This window comes from Centroberyx affinis, unplaced genomic scaffold (genome assembly GCF_046629955.1).
Source record: "Centroberyx affinis isolate AG114_WGS23_722 - 3 ecotype Tasmania unplaced genomic scaffold, CSIRO-AGI_Caff_v1 ptg004154l_1, whole genome shotgun sequence".
NCBI classification, from domain to species: Eukaryota; Metazoa; Chordata; class Actinopteri; order Beryciformes; family Berycidae; genus Centroberyx; species Centroberyx affinis.
This window is the reverse complement of record NW_027281919.1, coordinates 20,727-37,500: the sequence shown is the minus strand read 5'-3', so window position 1 is coordinate 37,500 and position 16,774 is coordinate 20,727. Positions and strand designations below refer to the sequence as shown.

The 16,774-nt window shown below is 46.7% G+C and overlaps 1 protein-coding gene across 1 annotated transcript in view; it reads right to left on the bottom strand.

Moving 5' to 3' along the window:
• Window positions 1-13,579, bottom strand: part of adgrl1a (adhesion G protein-coupled receptor L1a) — a 54,720-nt gene extending 41,141 nt beyond the window's left edge. The window contains exons 1-2 of the mRNA XM_071542686.1: window positions 13,510-13,579; window positions 47-260 (exon numbers count right to left, since the gene is read on the bottom strand). Of these exons, the coding sequence (XP_071398787.1) occupies window positions 47-260; window positions 13,510-13,579 (284 nt within the window). The remainder of the gene's footprint in view (window positions 1-46; window positions 261-13,509) is intronic.
• Window positions 13,580-16,774: the final 3,195 nt, after the last annotated feature.

Genomic DNA, 16,774 nt, shown 5'->3' with positions numbered 1-16,774 from the left:
ACTCCATATTAACACATACACAAGATCCAAATGGATCAATAGTTACCTCTGTGACATGATCTTGAAGGCGTCGGGCAGGTAACACTGCACATTCTCCATCTGGAAGGGGTCCGCGTCGCAGATCTTGTCATCGGTGCGGCCGTAGTTGGCCGTCTCGATCATGATGACGTCACTCCCGGGGCATCGCAGCTCGATGGGGTAGCCCTCGCACGCCAGCTCCCGACGCATCAAGCCGAAGGGCATCGCCGACCGACTCAGAGCTAGAGAGTGGGAAGAGAGAGAGAGGCAATGTTATTGATAATTCAATGAACTTTAATACTTTTAGAGGCCACTTTATTATTCGACCACATTGTAAATATGATGTATAGTATTCGAAAAGAGCATAGGGATAAAAATGGTTCCTACTGTCCTTGTAAATGTAAAATGCAGAATAGCCAGTATTGACTTCACTGAGTAGTAGCATTTCAGTATTGCTGATGCACAGCCTGGCAATCCAGTTGCCTTCCTGTCACATATTGGCGTCAAGACTTAGCAGCCCCACCAGCTTCTCCAATGAGACATTTCACCACTTGCAAAACAAACTGTGAGAGTTCCTAATGTTAACAAACTCCTACACACAGACACACAGGCAGGCGGCGGCTTATCTAGCTGCTCATCCCCACACCAGAGATGTATGTGTCCTTCCCAGCATCCTTCTGTCTATCCCACCTCTACCGGGTGTCAAAGGAGCACCTTAGGGTTCACTCTGAAGAAGAAACAGAGGGATGGTAAAAGACAGAGAAAGAGAGAGAGAGGGAGGGAGGGAGAGAGCGAGAGAGAGAGAGAGAGAGAAAGAGAGACAGCGTCTGTGTGCCCCTTCACCTGTGGTGTGTAGACCATTTGCACACCCACTCCTGTTAATCAGCTGTCTGAGAGGCATGTCAGTGCGCTGCGGCCAGCAACAGGGTTCTGTGTGGAGAGGGGTCAGCGGGGACGGCGGGGTACGCAGGGTTAATCGCTGTGCCAGGCTGAGAGGCATGAAAGAGGGCTGCAGAGAGGCGCTGAGAGAGACACTCTCTGTCTCTCCAGCTCTCTCTGTAACTGCATAACTTTTCAACTGCCTCTGCATTCAGTCTCACACAAAAACAAAATGGCTGCCGGGTTCCTTCACAGCCCAGGTGGAGGCAGGGGCAGAGGAATAGAGAGAGAGAGAGAGAGCGGGGGAATGATCTGGCAGTGAAGTTCACTGTGGTGCTGAAGGACAGCCAGTACTAAGGAGTGGAACTGTCCCTGTATTGAAAGCCCTGCCAGCTACTGGAAGAGACCGCAGAGAGCCGAGTGTTGCTGTCCATGGTCCTGGACAGACAGCAGTGGGTAAATCTATTGAACTTCTTCTGGGAGAATAACATCCAAAGTATTGGAGCTGCATCAGAGGCTGCTGAACTGGTAGGTGTGGAGCTGTCCACGGCCCCGAAGGAGCCGAAAAGTTTGACAGAACTCTCCTCTGCATTGTCAGTGGGGAGGATGCGGCACACATTAAGCTGATGGTGGGCATATTGTCAAATCTCACCAGAGCGGTCCTAGCTCCACTGAAGCAGGCTGGAATTTAGAAGTTCTTTAGAAAGCAGAAGCTCTGTGAGTCTTCACTCCATACCACAACTTCCCCCTGCCAGACGGGCGAGGACACTGACTCAGCCCCCACCCCCCACTCTGCTCCTCCAATACTGTTAGTGCTGAAACCCACAGAGTGGAGCTGTTTTCCCTGCCAGAGACTGAGCTAGCACTGCTTAGGTTTCAGCCGCTGTCCATTCAGGAGGAGTGCCCATCTGGGTCAATGTCAATGTCAGTCATCCCAGACATGCTCTGCAGCGGTGTGCTACATGATTCACTGCCATCGGACTTGCTCATATTTCTAAATGCCACCCATTTATGCAGCGGGGACTTGAGTTCAGTTGTGTAACTAACGCCATTAAGGCTGAATGACTAGCACAGACAGACTTCAAATCTTTTATGCCTCGCCAGCATGCAGCGCCAGTGCCAAATCACAAAGGCCTAGATGCAAAAGCGCATACTAATTAAAGCACACGGAGATGCAAACAGCATGCGAGGCCAGACAAACAAGTCCACACACACAAACGGGAAAACGCACACAAGCAAATTAGCATGTACGCACATAGTTGTGCAGACGTATTGGGCAGACGTGTGTGCATGTTCATACGCAGGCACACACACTCACAAAACCACACAAAACACACACATAGTCACACACACATACACACGTAGACACTGACACAGTCCTGGTGCCACAGTGGGATTATAGTGTGTAGTGTCAGTGTGTGGCCTTGTTCCCTTAACTCCCCTGTGGTGTAAGTACAGAGCAGCATACAGCTGGCCAGCGATTAGATCATCACAGTGAGCCAAGAGGAGAGTACAACTGAAAGGGACCACCAGGAGGGCCCACACCCAACCCCCTCACACTGTGGACCCACACTCCAGGAACAGGACCCCACTGGAGGGGGGCAGATTACAGGTTAAACATACTTTACATATCACACAACACACTTTATATGGTACATATGGCCCGCTAATCAGGCTCCATTTACTGCCTCGCTAACGGCTGGAAACAGCTGACTGAATTATTTAAGTTTTTGATTGGAAACTGATCATTTCATCACCGATTGGTGTTTAGATAACGTCAGCTTGTTATCTAACCATGGTATCTCATTAGATAACATCACTGTCTTGTTGTTAAAAAAATGTATTTGCACACTTATGTAGCTAGTAACTAGCCTTAGTGTTAGCTACTAGTTGTGTGTTAATGTTAACATGAGTTGCTTTGGTATATTAGCTTGCAGGCTAGTTAGCTAAATAACAAAGCCAAAAGCCAAATGATTACTTAGGTTAAGCTACAACTTACAGTACTTTGAATTAACGGCTTGGACAAAACAAAATAGTTTCATTTGTCACAATAGGCCAACTTGGAAAAAAATCAACCTCATCAGTCCACTTTTTGCTAGAATGTTATGTATTAACCCACGTCCAAACCATGACTAAATTTCTTAGATATCTCTCTTTTTCTGGCTGATACATATTTAGTTACGTATTTGCACCATTATTTGTGCACAGCCAATCCTCCAGTGGACCTCCATGATGGCGCCAGCCGCGGTTGCTAGGGGATTTCTGGCACAACTGCGAAGTCTCTATTTCTGCCTATCGTATTTCACACCCACGGTTTGACAAGTTCCAGGTTTAAGGTGGATTTCACCACGTCAATAGAGGCGGGGACGCACTTTACATTCAGATTTATGTAGCGAACGTGTTTTTGAATGGCCAATTCACAAACAACCGTGTGTGTGTGTGTGTCTCCCTCTGTGTGTGTGTGTGTGTGTGTGTGTGTGTGTGTGTGTGCGTGTGTGTGTGTGTGTGTATTGTACAGTATAGTGTGAGTCAGCCAGATGGCCTGAGGCCTAGCTGAGGATGTGGCTGGCTCTGTGCTGAGATGAGATGAGATGAGCCGGGGATAAGGTTGGACTGGCCATGGGCTACGATTGTCCTTCACTCTGCAGGAATCCATCAAGGTTTCAGGGTCTCTTTAACACACACACACTCACACACACACACACACACACACATACACACACGCACACGCACACACACGCACATACACGTGGCCATTTAGCCTTGTCTGTCAGACTCATAATAGCCTGATGGGAGGTAGGTCATATGTAGGTAGGTCCTAATGCCTCACAGTGAGACTATGACTCATCTCCTGTGGTATATAAAGCTGTATTAATGCCTGTCATCCTCAAGAAATGGTTGCCCATTGCCGCACATGCTGATAATGAGATAATTATATGAGCCCATTCACAGAGTCGCTGTGGAAGTGACAGGGTTTACACACACACACACACACACACACACAATGGACAGGGGCCTGGTGTCACCCCAGGGCAGCTGGTGTGAGAGGCTGGAGAGGGTGGCTTCATAATGGAAACTCCATACAAATTAAGAGCAAGAGAGAGGACTGATTGGATTTGACTCATTATCCTCACACAGTAATTAAAGCCTGAGGGTGGTTAGAGGCTAGGACCCTCAGAAAAGACAATAACACACAACTGAGACATGGTCTTTACGCACACACTCTGCATCTTTCTAACTCGACCGGTCCAGCCATCCCTTTATCTGCTTCTTTCATTCTCTATCTCTGTCTCACACACACACACACACACACATACACACACACACACACACACACACATGCACAGAAAACATACATTCAGTCAGACAGGTAGATAGGGTGCATGAGGCAAACAAGCATACACACACATGTATGGGCATAAATGTCAGGGAGGATTCAACATAATTTGGACAGGATGAGACATGACCTGCAACCAAGGGTCATGACCAATTTTTGGGAAAAGTAAAACATCTTGCTCAGTCCATGAATAAACATGCTTTGGTATGTCAAGACTAACTCAGAGAATCCACTTACAGTACCTCCATACATCTGAAAAGTTAACAGTCTGAATACACAGAACTTTCTAACTCCATCTACACATTAACATCAACTTTCCATCATCAGCAGTGCGCTTTCAAAGTCAAACATAAAAGCACTTTGATTCCAATTCAGCGTCAGCCACAGTTTGACCTTGGACTATGCTTTTTTCTGAAATAACTGAGTGAGAAGGTTGGGCCTCGCAGGCAGCCAGGCGCTGCGATAGCGACTCTGCAATGGAGCCACACTCGGAGATTATGCTTGTGGAGCTATGTGGCCCCAAGGCTGACAAGCTAGCTGGCTGGCTAACTGTCTTTCGGGGGCCGAAATGTGATCAGCCCCTCTTAGCCCTTCTGTCTGTTCCAGCGGTCATCTCCTAATGCTACTCATTAGCATAGCGCTGAAGCATAGTGCCAGAGAACGTTCTCAGCCAAGTGGTATTGGTAGTTGAAAAACAGGCATATTGCTGATGAAATGGGATTCTTATTACTCGGCCGTCCTTAAAACCAGTTGTGAATGGCATTAAGGTGAATAGGTGTGTATAGTCTTTTTGCCCAGAGACAGAAGTGGAATAGAAGAAGTGGATATAAGTACAGTATCCTCCATACATCTGCATATACGCATACGACCTCACCACTGGCCAACAGAGCTTTTAGGTTAGTTCCTTAGTAAAGCTGGTGGAGGAGAACAATTAATGTAAATTAATGTCATTAGGGCGCTTCACATAGGATGCCATAACTCCACCCCTGCGTACTAAACCCCATTATTTCCAATGGCTTGCGCCACGGCTGAACTGATTTTCGCTTCGCCGGGCAAAGCGCCAGCTCAGCGAAGCGCAGAGCTCAGCACCCTTGTGCCCAAAAAGTTCATCCAGCTTGAACTTTTGCGCGGTGCGCTGTGACGAAATCCCCACGGGTCCAAAAGAAACAAGAAGTTAAACAGCCAGGAAGTGAGGGAAAATGGAGGAGAAACTAGTCCTTGCTGTATCTGACTTCCCTGAGCTGTACAGTACAGCTTTGACAGTATATTGGGATCTCAGGAGGAAAGCCCTAACCGGGAAACATGTTTCCAACCAAATGGATCCTGCTCTTCTTCTTCCTAGCAGGACTAGTGCTAGGGCTTTCTTTTGAACAAGGGACAGATACATCAAATACATCACTACAAAAAGCTTTTTCCGACCTCCTTTACTACTCGAAAATGGGAAACTGCCTATTTTGCGCACTCCTAGTTGACTTCCCCTTACCTTCTAGTCTGCTGTTTGTTGTATCAAGAGATGAGGGCAGCGTCCTATGTGAAGGGGGCCTATTGGTCAGAGCTCAGAGGTCTCAGTCATGGGAATCCCTCTATAGCGGAGAATCATCCCTACCAATTTCTTTCGTAGTTTATCAGCTTAGCGCCGTATCTTAGTGACTCACTTAGCGCTGCGAGTTAGCGTAATGACTTGCTGGAGCATGGCCTGTCACCACAGACAAGCTGAGGCACTGCGGCCAGAACTGTCACATCCAGGCAGCCTTCAAGCTGAGGAGTTGTGACAAAATGACATCCTGAGACACAACCTACAGGCCTAGTATGAGGGTGAAGGGGTGGGGGGGTGGGGAGGGGCTGTGTGAGCTTGTGGGATGCAGGAGGAGGGGATGGGGCGAGTGGGGGGGGGGGGGGGGGGTAATACTGGCCTCAGAGCTAGAAGGCCTGCAGGAGACAGGCGGAGGAGACAGAGGAGATGAGATGAAAAGAGACTGTATGGGAAGTCACCAGCCATGCTATAAGGTCGAAATACAAAGCAGCGCCAAAATGACACACATCCGCTGCGATGGAGCCAAGTCGACCAAGCAGATAGGAAGGGAGAAATTGGATGGCAGAGGAAAGAGAAAGCGAATGAGACGGGGTAACAATAGGAAAAAAGACAGACACCATCAAAATGGATGCTGGCAGAAGATGAACATGGAGCTACAAGGTCACCGACATAAAGGGAGCGAGACAGAGAGATTTTGTAAGGGAGGATCTCTTGTTGTTCTGATCTGCTCAGCACAGTCAGTCTCTTTTTAGCAGCCCAATCCCCTAACTGAACTGAATTACAACAAAGCCCATAACATTACATCATTCATAAGAGAATAACACGCGCCCCGGACTGCTCTAGACGGGATACACAAACTCGTATTTGCAAAGACACACACACATGAGCACACGCACTCCCAAAATTCAGGCAGACGCACACACACAAACCCTCACCCGCATCCATCCTCAACCCCCGAGAACTCTCACAGTGTGTTGACAAACTCTGCTGTGGGGGAAACTGGAAGGCATAGCAGGGAGATTAAGATAGGCGGTTAAGAAGCCACTGAGACACAGCCACACACACACATGCGCACACACACACACACACGCACACATACGCGCACACATGCACACACACGCACATACACGCACGCACACACACACACAGTCTTGAGGAGGGAGGCGAGACGGGACGTGCTCATACTGTCAAACCACGTCATTGCCAGTCCTGGTGCCTAATTATGCAATAAAAGCGCCTCAGCGGGGGGAAACAGCGTAGCGCAAAATAAAAATCAGCCGGCCTAAAAAGTAGGAGATTCACCCGGTGTAAAATATCCTCTGTCTCCCCAGGGAGGGGAGCTGTGCTACAGGCCCAACACAACTCTATTCTGTTCTCTGTTTCCAGCACACAACACAACAGGCAGGCCAGCAGACAGTGAGTCAGACCTAGATTCACATAAACACAGTGGCGGAGTAACACTGCAGGTACGGTAGGGAAACAGCCACAGGGATGTGGAGAGAAGGTGGAGGATAGAGAGATGAGGAAAGTAAGGGAAATAGAGAAAGATGGCAAGAGATTGAACAAAAGAAAGTGAGAAGAAAGGGGGGGGAGAGGGTGAAAGAAAGTGTGGAGGAGAGAGAGGGAGCGAGAGAGAGCGAGTACCATTCGAGGCCTGCTGTCAGAAAGATGTGTGTGTGCATTTGGAAGAGTTGTGAGTCGCATCCAGAGACCTGTTAGGAAGGATGAGTGTCAAACCCCGGCCCTGCCGCTGCATTAGACACTTAATTAACCTCTTTATACACTAAGCCAAAGGCTTGGGGGTGTGGGCAGTGTGTGTGTATGTGTGTGTCTGAGTTTGTGTGTCTGTGTGTGTGTGTGTACTGTGTGTGTTTATGATGGATTTGTATGTAAGCGTGTGGACAGCTACCATATGGAACACTTTGGGTGCGCCTCTATGCTTCCATATAGCTATGCATTAAAAGATGCATTTGGCCGTAAAGCCCTACTCAATCCCTCTCATCTTCGCATGTCATCTTGTTTACATACAGCACCGTGAAGATGCACATCTCCCCCCCTCTGTGTTTTTTCTTCTTCACCTTGGCACCATCCCTCGATCCCTCGTCCAATTTCATCCACCCGGAAACTCTCTCTCATTTGTCCCCCCTCCCCTTCTCTTCACCCTCCCCTCGTTCTCCTTGCGTCTTCATTTCTCCCTCTAGTCCTGACCCTTCACCTCTTGAATTCTCTTCTCTTTCCTTCCCTTTCTCCTCTCTCTCTCTCTCTCCTTCTCTCTCTCTGCCCTTGGCTGGCAGCCGTAAGCTGCTCCTGGTAATTATCAATCTGCAGTACACAAAACACACCAGGAGCAAATGCACACATTCTCAAGCACATGACGTGCTTGACACACAGACACACACACACTCACCCACACACACACACACACACACACACACACACACACACACACACACACACACACACAGTCCTTCACGGCTACAAAGCCTCAAAGTTATGCAGCCAGGCCCTGGGAGAAAAGCGGCAGCTATCACACCACTGCACAAACAGGAACACAGTCCCCCATCCTTTACGTCGGAGAGCTTGTTTACGGTACACACATCACTGTACACAAGCTAACATACACACATGCACACACACAACTACAAGCAAACACAAAAACACAAACACAGACACACACACACACACATACACACAAACGCAGATGAATAAACAAAAAGGCACAGCCCCTGTATACAGGCGCAGGCACATGAGAGCGGCCTGCACCATCTTCAAAGGGAGATTTGAAAGAACACACCGCCACTCCGCCCCGGCCTCTCCCTCCTTCCCTCCCGCCCCCGACTCCCAATATATGTTCAAAGGCCATCCATTAACCTTTCACTCACACAGGCCTCTCTGTGATCTACTGCTCTCAGCCAAGGGCTTTGAAGAGCACAGCAACCCCGGCACCAGAGAGGGAGGGAGGGAGGGAAAGAGAGGAGAGAGAGTCACAGAAAGAGGTAGGTAGAAAAAGGGGAAAGTGGAAACGGAAAGGAGGAAGAGAGAGATGTATAGGCATGTTAGCAGGGAGCGGGCAGAGGCTCGGGAGAGGGGTGGAGAGGACAGGAAAAGAGCAAAGAAGAAGGAGCCAGGGGGAAGATGGGAGGGAGGTGTGGGAGAATACAAGGTAAGGCAAAGGGAGGAAGTGAAAGGAAGCGGTGGATGGGATAACAGCGTGAGGAGATGGGAAGGGCGGAGACGAGAAGAAGAGAGGAGAGGAAGTACGAGGGAAGTGGCAGAGGTAAGAAAGAGAAGGATGATCGGTGAAAAGGGGGGGAGGGTTGGGGAAGGAAGTCACGATGCAGAGAGAGGGGGAGGATAGAGGAGTGGAGTAATGGATGAGGAGCTAGGGGAGGGAAAGCGGAGAGATTGGATGAAAACGAGAGGGGAGTGTTGGAGCTGAGGAGCCGGGGCTGGTGCTAATAGGGGGGGGGGGGGTTGCGACAAAAACACACAAAACACACACAAGAGGCAGAGAGGGAGGAACAGGGGGAAAAAAAGAGGCTTTACAGCAGCTTTTATTGCAAAATCCAGATGATACACAGCAATATTCACAAGCCGCTAGATTAGCAATTAGTGTCAGTGAAGACTATGGATTTCAGTTTTATGGCGGAGAGAAAACATGGTAAAACATATTCAAAGGTCATACAGACAAAATGAGAACTCTTACTTGTCTCTATAAACGCAGTATACAACCAGCTGGTTCCAACTGGTCCAGGTCTAGATTTATTTTCTAGTTTTATTATAAATGTTTAGTGTATATTGCTAGTCTTCAAAATAAAAGTCCAGTGCAAATTCTTCATAAATGCTTCTTTTGGACTTTAATTTGTTACACTCTGATCATGAACACCTGTGCATTAAAGAAGGCAGCTATTGCAACTGCTTGCTGTATCTATCTATCTATCTATCTATCTATCTATCTATCTATCTATCTATCTATCTATCTATCTATCTATCTATCTATCTATCTATCTACAGTATCTATCTATCTATCTATCTACAGTATCTATCCATCTATCTATCTACCTATCTATCTATCCAGTAGTTGTTTGCAAAGCACAATACAATACTTTGCTCAGCAAATGATGCAACGGCAAGCCAAACGCACATAGCAAGGTTAGTGGCACCCCGACTTTATTGCCTCCTCTCGAGATATTATTGCTACAAGCCCGTCAGAGAATCAATTCTTATGAATGAGTGAGTAGGCTGCAGTTTTGAAATTAACATTTTAATATTACAGTATTGCGGGACTCTCCTCTCTCTCGCTCTAAAAAAAATTCAATATTGGATATGGTTTTAGGTTAAGTATTTTTAAGATCTTCACTCAGAATTGTAAATCTAGGGTCTACTCTTGGACAGCGCAGTAAAAAAAAAAAGCATCTGGCCTGCAAACTCGTTGTGAATTCTTCATGTGGCCCTCCATGAAAAATAACTGCCCACCCCTGCATTATAGAAATCAAAATATTGCATTGAACGTAATCCCCATTCAGCCATTCTTCCACCATCCAAGGACAGAAAAGAGAGGCTACAGTGCTTTGTTGAAAAGATGTGTAAAAACAGCTGGTCCGCCATCCTTAAATAACGTCTAGCACTCAGGGAAAAAGACAAGAAAGAAAGAAGCAGGGGAGAGGAGGGGAAGACAGATAAAAATGTGTGTGCGTGCGCTAAAGGACCAGGGGCCTTTCCACACGACTGATCTGAGAGCAAAGGCTTAAATACAGGGGAGATGAGAACAGATTCCACCAGTCAGCTGGCCCTGGCATCCTGGGATGGGTGGCGCACACACACACTCATGTACACACACACACACACACACACACACACACACACAGAGTCTAGCATGCACACATCAGAGCATGCAGCGACATACGCACGCATGCACACGCACTAAACGTACATACATGCGAGTTCACACACTACATTACAAACTGAAAGGCTCACAAATGGCCTTGTAATGGCCCTGCTGCTGCCATTGGTGCACATAAATACGCACACACACACACACACACACACATGCACACGCCGCGGCTCGCACTGTGCTAAATGAAAGCTCTGTGTCAGGGCTTCATCACGTACGGCGCAGCTGCCTGCAATGCCTGCCACATTAAGCAAGCCTAATGGGCTTTCAGAGCAACAACACTGCTTATGAAGGGTTGTACGTTCTCGAGCATTCTGTGGAATCAGCGGGACAGTCTGTTTGTCAGCGAACGCATGTCAGTCTGTTTACAGGGAGCCTGCCAGGACGGGGGGGGAGAGACGTGTTTTGTACATACCACTATGAGCATGGTTGTATTTGCCTGGGTCGGTATGAGTTTACATACGCAGAGGAAAATATAGTTTCTTGTTTCGACACTCACAGTGGAGAGTAACAATGGCAGGTGAGAATTGCGAAGTGATTTATTATGATGCATATTTACAGTGTGAGATGAGCGTGTGAGGAAGGTTTATGAGAAATACATATTCCGCAAAGGGGAAAAGTGCCGTGGATAAAAGCAGTGTGTGTTCGAACCACACGCTGGTTGGGAACATTTGTGTAAAAGAGCGGGTACCTAAGGAGTACGAATGTGCGAATACGAGGGGTAAATATTGGAATGTGCAGCCGGGAGTGGAGTGAGGTTAAAGCATGGCAGATTACTGGGAACACTGAGGAGGAGCAGGGGTACACATTAGGCTGTGAAGCCATGTGTGATGATCCTGCAGGTTTCCAAATGAGCTCTGATTAGCCTGAGAGTGATTTCAGCAGCTCTCAGAGTCAGGCACCCAGCTCATGTAACATCAAAACTCTGCTCTCCTTTAAATTCTACCTTTCTGGTTCTCTCCCCTTTCCCTCTCTTGCTCCTCTGGTCACACTACAATGGAGAGAACACATCTCAGCTCAAATGCGGCTGCCAAAATGGTGTGTAGCAAAATGGTGTGTGTCTGTGTGTGCGTGTGTGTGTCTTTGTGAGTGTGTTTGTGAGTTGGTATGTGTGTGTGTGTGTGTGTGCACGTGCATGTGCACGTGTATGAATCCATTAGAAAAGGTTTTCTTAATTCCACCAAACTAAATGTTGTGCCTGTGCTTTGGGGCTGAATACAGATAACAGTCAATTGATTATTAATGCATTATTAATACTCCCCAAGTGCCAGGTCACACAGACAGCTGGAGGCTCATTCTCACACAAACACATACACATGCACACACACACACACACACACCCACACACACACAAACACACACAGAAGGCAACTTAGCGCCGGAGGCCAAATGTGTCCGATGGGACAGCAAGTGCGTTACACAAATCCAATGTTGCAAAACCAGCCAAATTAAGCTGGAATAAAACAGCACCTACTCAAATTAGAACCGCACCTGGCCAATCAGAGCTTACACACAGGGAATGCTAGAACCAATGCTGACGCAGATGAAAACAAACACATTATTCCTCTTTTCTCTCTTAATTTTCCTCTCCCTCCCGCAGTTTCTTTGACCCCTCCTTCTTCATAACTTGCCCCTCCCTGTTGCTACTGTCCCTCTCCTCTTCCGTTCCTCCTCCTCCTCCTCCTCCTCCTCTTCCTCCTCTCTGTCCATCACCCAGCGGCTGGCTGGTTGGCACCGAGCTGACTGAGAGCACACAGCAGATGGTGTGCCGCTGTCTGTGTGGCAGGCCACTAGCAGGACACCCAACAGCCCCTCCTCCTCCTCCTCAGCCCTCAGCCTCCCCCACAATCCCTGCCCCTTGCTCCTACATGTCTCCTAACACACACACACACACACACACACAGACACACACACACACACACACACACACACACACACACCCTCCAGCATCATTTTCGCCCAACCAGGTCACCTGCTGCCACGGTTACACCAGCTAGCGCACACACGCATACACACACAAAACACATGCACACATACACACACACACACACACACACACACACACACACACACACACACACACACACACACACAGGACATGAAATATCTCAGGGTACATGGCACATTCGAGGGAGTCACACATATGGCACCATTACATGGACGGATTCCCCCTTATACTCTTGCCACGCTCCACCAAACATCAAGATGACAAGAAATTTTATTGACATTCACACATACACACTCTGCCTCACTCCCTCTCTCTCTCTCTCTCTTTGTCTCCAGCGGAGACGGTTTGGTTAATCAAGTGCAGCATTTCTAGCCTGGTCAGCAAGTCAATGCACTTACATCCTTCATCACCCAGCCAAGGTATAAATATTACATCCTCATTTGCAATAACCTGGTCAGGCCACATAGGAAGCACAGTGAAACAAACACAGTAGCTAACACGTACAGGCAGGCTCAGTGAAGCATAGAGTATAATTAGATGTAAATATTGTGCACAGAGGAACATGCGTTTTGTGATTTGTGATGTCAATTAAATCAACCCACACTGTCCACTGCAACAAATCTCCATCTTAACAAGTCATTTAGTCTATTATTCAGTCCTACAATAAAAAAAAATCTTACTAAAATAAGTGAAAATGAAATGAATGATTTTCCAATGAAAATCAATTTAAAAATTTTGTAGAATCAAGTAGCATTTTCTTGATAGTAGTGCAGTGATCTGCCTTATTTTTCAAGATACTGACACTCATTTCTACAAAATTCCTAAGATTTGAAGGTTGAATATGAGACTAAATTGATTTTTTTTGGATGTTTTCTGCAGTGTCAGGATTCAGCACATACCTTGAGAAGACGGGTCAATGTTGCTGAAAGCCACAGCACAGGTGAAGATGAGCCAGACCGCGAGAGCCATGCTGGAGACTGACCAGGGGGCGGGGTTAGGGGCGGGGCTAGGGTGATGTAGATGTGGTCAGCAGGCACAGGTGAGTGGGGCGGTACTTCCTCCACTTACACCCTCAGCGAGGGTGAACCTGTAGGCAGAGAAGAGAGAGAGATAACAGATAGATGAGTGTCTTAGAACAATCTGTTACTGAATGTCTATATGGAGAAATTATGCTACTATCCTATTTTTCATTCTTTCTGCTCTCAGTGTATCATTTGAAGAAGACAGTGCTGACTAATTTATTATGCATTTAGTATTGGGGTGTGATAATAACTGCACAAAGCAGAGTGGTACGGCTCGGGACTGCTACAGCATATTAAACGGTGTATCAGAAGAGAAAACACTGGAGGAGAGGAGAGGAGAGGAGGGGGGAGGAGAGGAGGAGAGGAGAAGAGAGGAGAGGAGAGGCTCCCCCTGTGGTGGTCAGGTAGAATGATCAGGCAGGGAGATCTGAGGCCATTTTGTGCAGGCTGGCATGGCAACAGCTGTTCCCACTACCAGCTCATCACTCTGCAGCGTTTGGACGCTTGATTGCATCAGACATGGTACATATGTTTTGGGGCTGTTAACGGGGCTACATTCAACATGTGAAAAATACATGTGTGTTTCTGTGTGCTTGTGTGTGTATGTGATGTGTGTGGGTTTGTGTGTGTAAGACAGTGAACAGCGGAGACTCAGTCAGCAGTGCCGTAGGGCTCACACATCTCATTTGCCTAATGAAATAAATCACAATCTGTAACTTTCGCTCTGATTTTTTGACGGTAGACGTAGAGCCTACTCTCCCCCTCCAGGGGCTGAAAGACAGAAAACAGTAGAGACGGTATTGTTACAGCTAACACTCCTCCTGCTGAGCCTGCTGATGAAACAGACAGATTGGGCTGTGTGTTTGTGTGTGTGTGTATGTTTGTGTGTGTGTGATGGGGTGGGGGGGTAGTGCTGAGAGGATTTACTTTGATCTCTCTAACCCTCTACTCCTTTATCTGATTGATCCTACCTACTCATAAAAGTGAAATATAGGTTGTGCATAAAAGAAAAAGAGGCCGTACATGCGCACAAACATCTTAGGACTTTCCACTGACTAAATTCATTCTCTAACCACTAACACTGACCTTAGCTCGCTCAACTACACGCTTAACTTTCACTTTAACCCTAAACTAAAACGTATCCTCATCCTAATTCTAACTTTAAAGCAATAATACACTTAGTTTTAACATGGGGGTTATTTGGCACTTGACCGCCATGAAAACCACAATATAAACTACTCACCAAGATCGGATGCAGCTGGACGAGTTTGAAGTGTTTGTAGTGTTTGGATGAGGCCACGAAAATAGCCTGAAAACTGACATTTAACACGTTTGTGAACAGATTCAACAACATATCCCACTTTTAAGACAATAAAGCAGTACTGGGTTGGTTGTGTAGTTCTATTCATGGTTTACACTAAAATTAGTATTTAAAAATAAAAGTAGATCCGGTGGTCGCAAACGTGTTAAATGTGAGTTTTCAGGCTATTTTCATGGCCTCATTCAAATGAATGGGAAGTAAAAATCCAAACGCTACAAACTCGTCCAGCTGCATCTGATCTTGTGAGTAGTTTATATTGTGGTTTTCATGGCGGTCAAGTGCCGAATAACCCCCATGTTAAAACTAAGTGGAATATTGTTTTAACCCTAAACCCAAGCCCTAAAAACATTTGGTCCTCTCAAGCATAGAGATGCAACTACATTAGGGCTGCACGATATATCGTTTCAGCATCGTCATCGCGATGTGCGCATGCGTCACATCGCAGGACGTGCGATGTCAAGTAAGGCAAATTAACTCAAACACGTCATGCTCCGAACCGTAGTTGGGAAGCCTCTGGTGTTGTGCTAGCCTATTTTAGCTTAGCCTGGCTCGTAGCTGGTAACAAGCTTTTTAGAGTCCGGATCAACTCTGCAATGGAGAACTGGCACTTTATTTCGGTACAGCAGTGAATAATAATGCACGGCCGCCCCCCTCTCGGTGACGTTCCAAGCTCTTTTCCCGCTAACTATGGTAACTTAGCATCATGCAACTCACTCTGGCTCATTGATGTAGGCTCTGGCTATGTCATTTACTCACTCACACACTCACTTCCTGCTATGTGGCACCCCCTCCCACTGACGTATTTCCCAGTGAAACGGAATATTTGAGCCGTGTATAGTTACAAGAGGGATTTAAATCAAATACTTCGCATTTGATTGGACTGCTAAACAGTGGGCGGGGCTTAGAGTTTAGCGCGATACGGAGCTACAGAGAGAAACGGAGCTACAGAGGACTGTTGGCTCCACACACACCTCCCTCATCTGCTGTTAGATCAGGAGGAGGACAAGGGAGAGATGAATGAATTAGATCTCAGCAACATTGTTTTGGAAATGAAAACAAAGTTTTTGCCCACTGATATCCAAACACACATCTCTTCCTATCTCTCTCCATATTGCTCTGTCAGCTACTACGACCCAGAAACGGTGAAGTGCGGTTTTATATGACCGGTGTGGCTAGCTAGAGGTTGAAGAATGATTGATGGGTGTATGTCATGATATTATTGGTTGAAATTGGTTGGTTCATGCTTACGTAAGCACACGGCATATTTTGTTTTACAGGAAGAAAACATGATTGGATTTTGATATAAGAATACAAAGAAATTGATTTTTTTTTTTTTTTTTGGCATATATTGTTAAATAGGTGCACAATATGACCGGGATGTAATCTAAAAGGGTTAAAAATGCATTTTTCATTTCATCTCGATTTTAAAGGGGCAAGGCTTGATAGAGCTATTCAAGTCATTTGGTGAAAATTCCTGTATTTTTTCATATCGCAGAAAAAAAAATATTGCAATGTCAGTTTTTTCCAATATTGTGCAGCCCTAAACTACATATACACACGCACACATACACACACACACACACACACGCACATACACACATGCCACCACTGACACACACACACACTCAATTTGCAGGCGTATAGCATGAAGGTTAGTGTGCACAATGTTTGCATACACATGCGTGCATAAGTGTTTATGTGTCATTCAGACAAATTCACACACACACACACACACACACACACACACAACAACGTGCAGGCTTGGGCAAACTATTTTCTACTTGCAGCCAAGATGGCAGGTCCTGAGTGACTGGGTGGCTT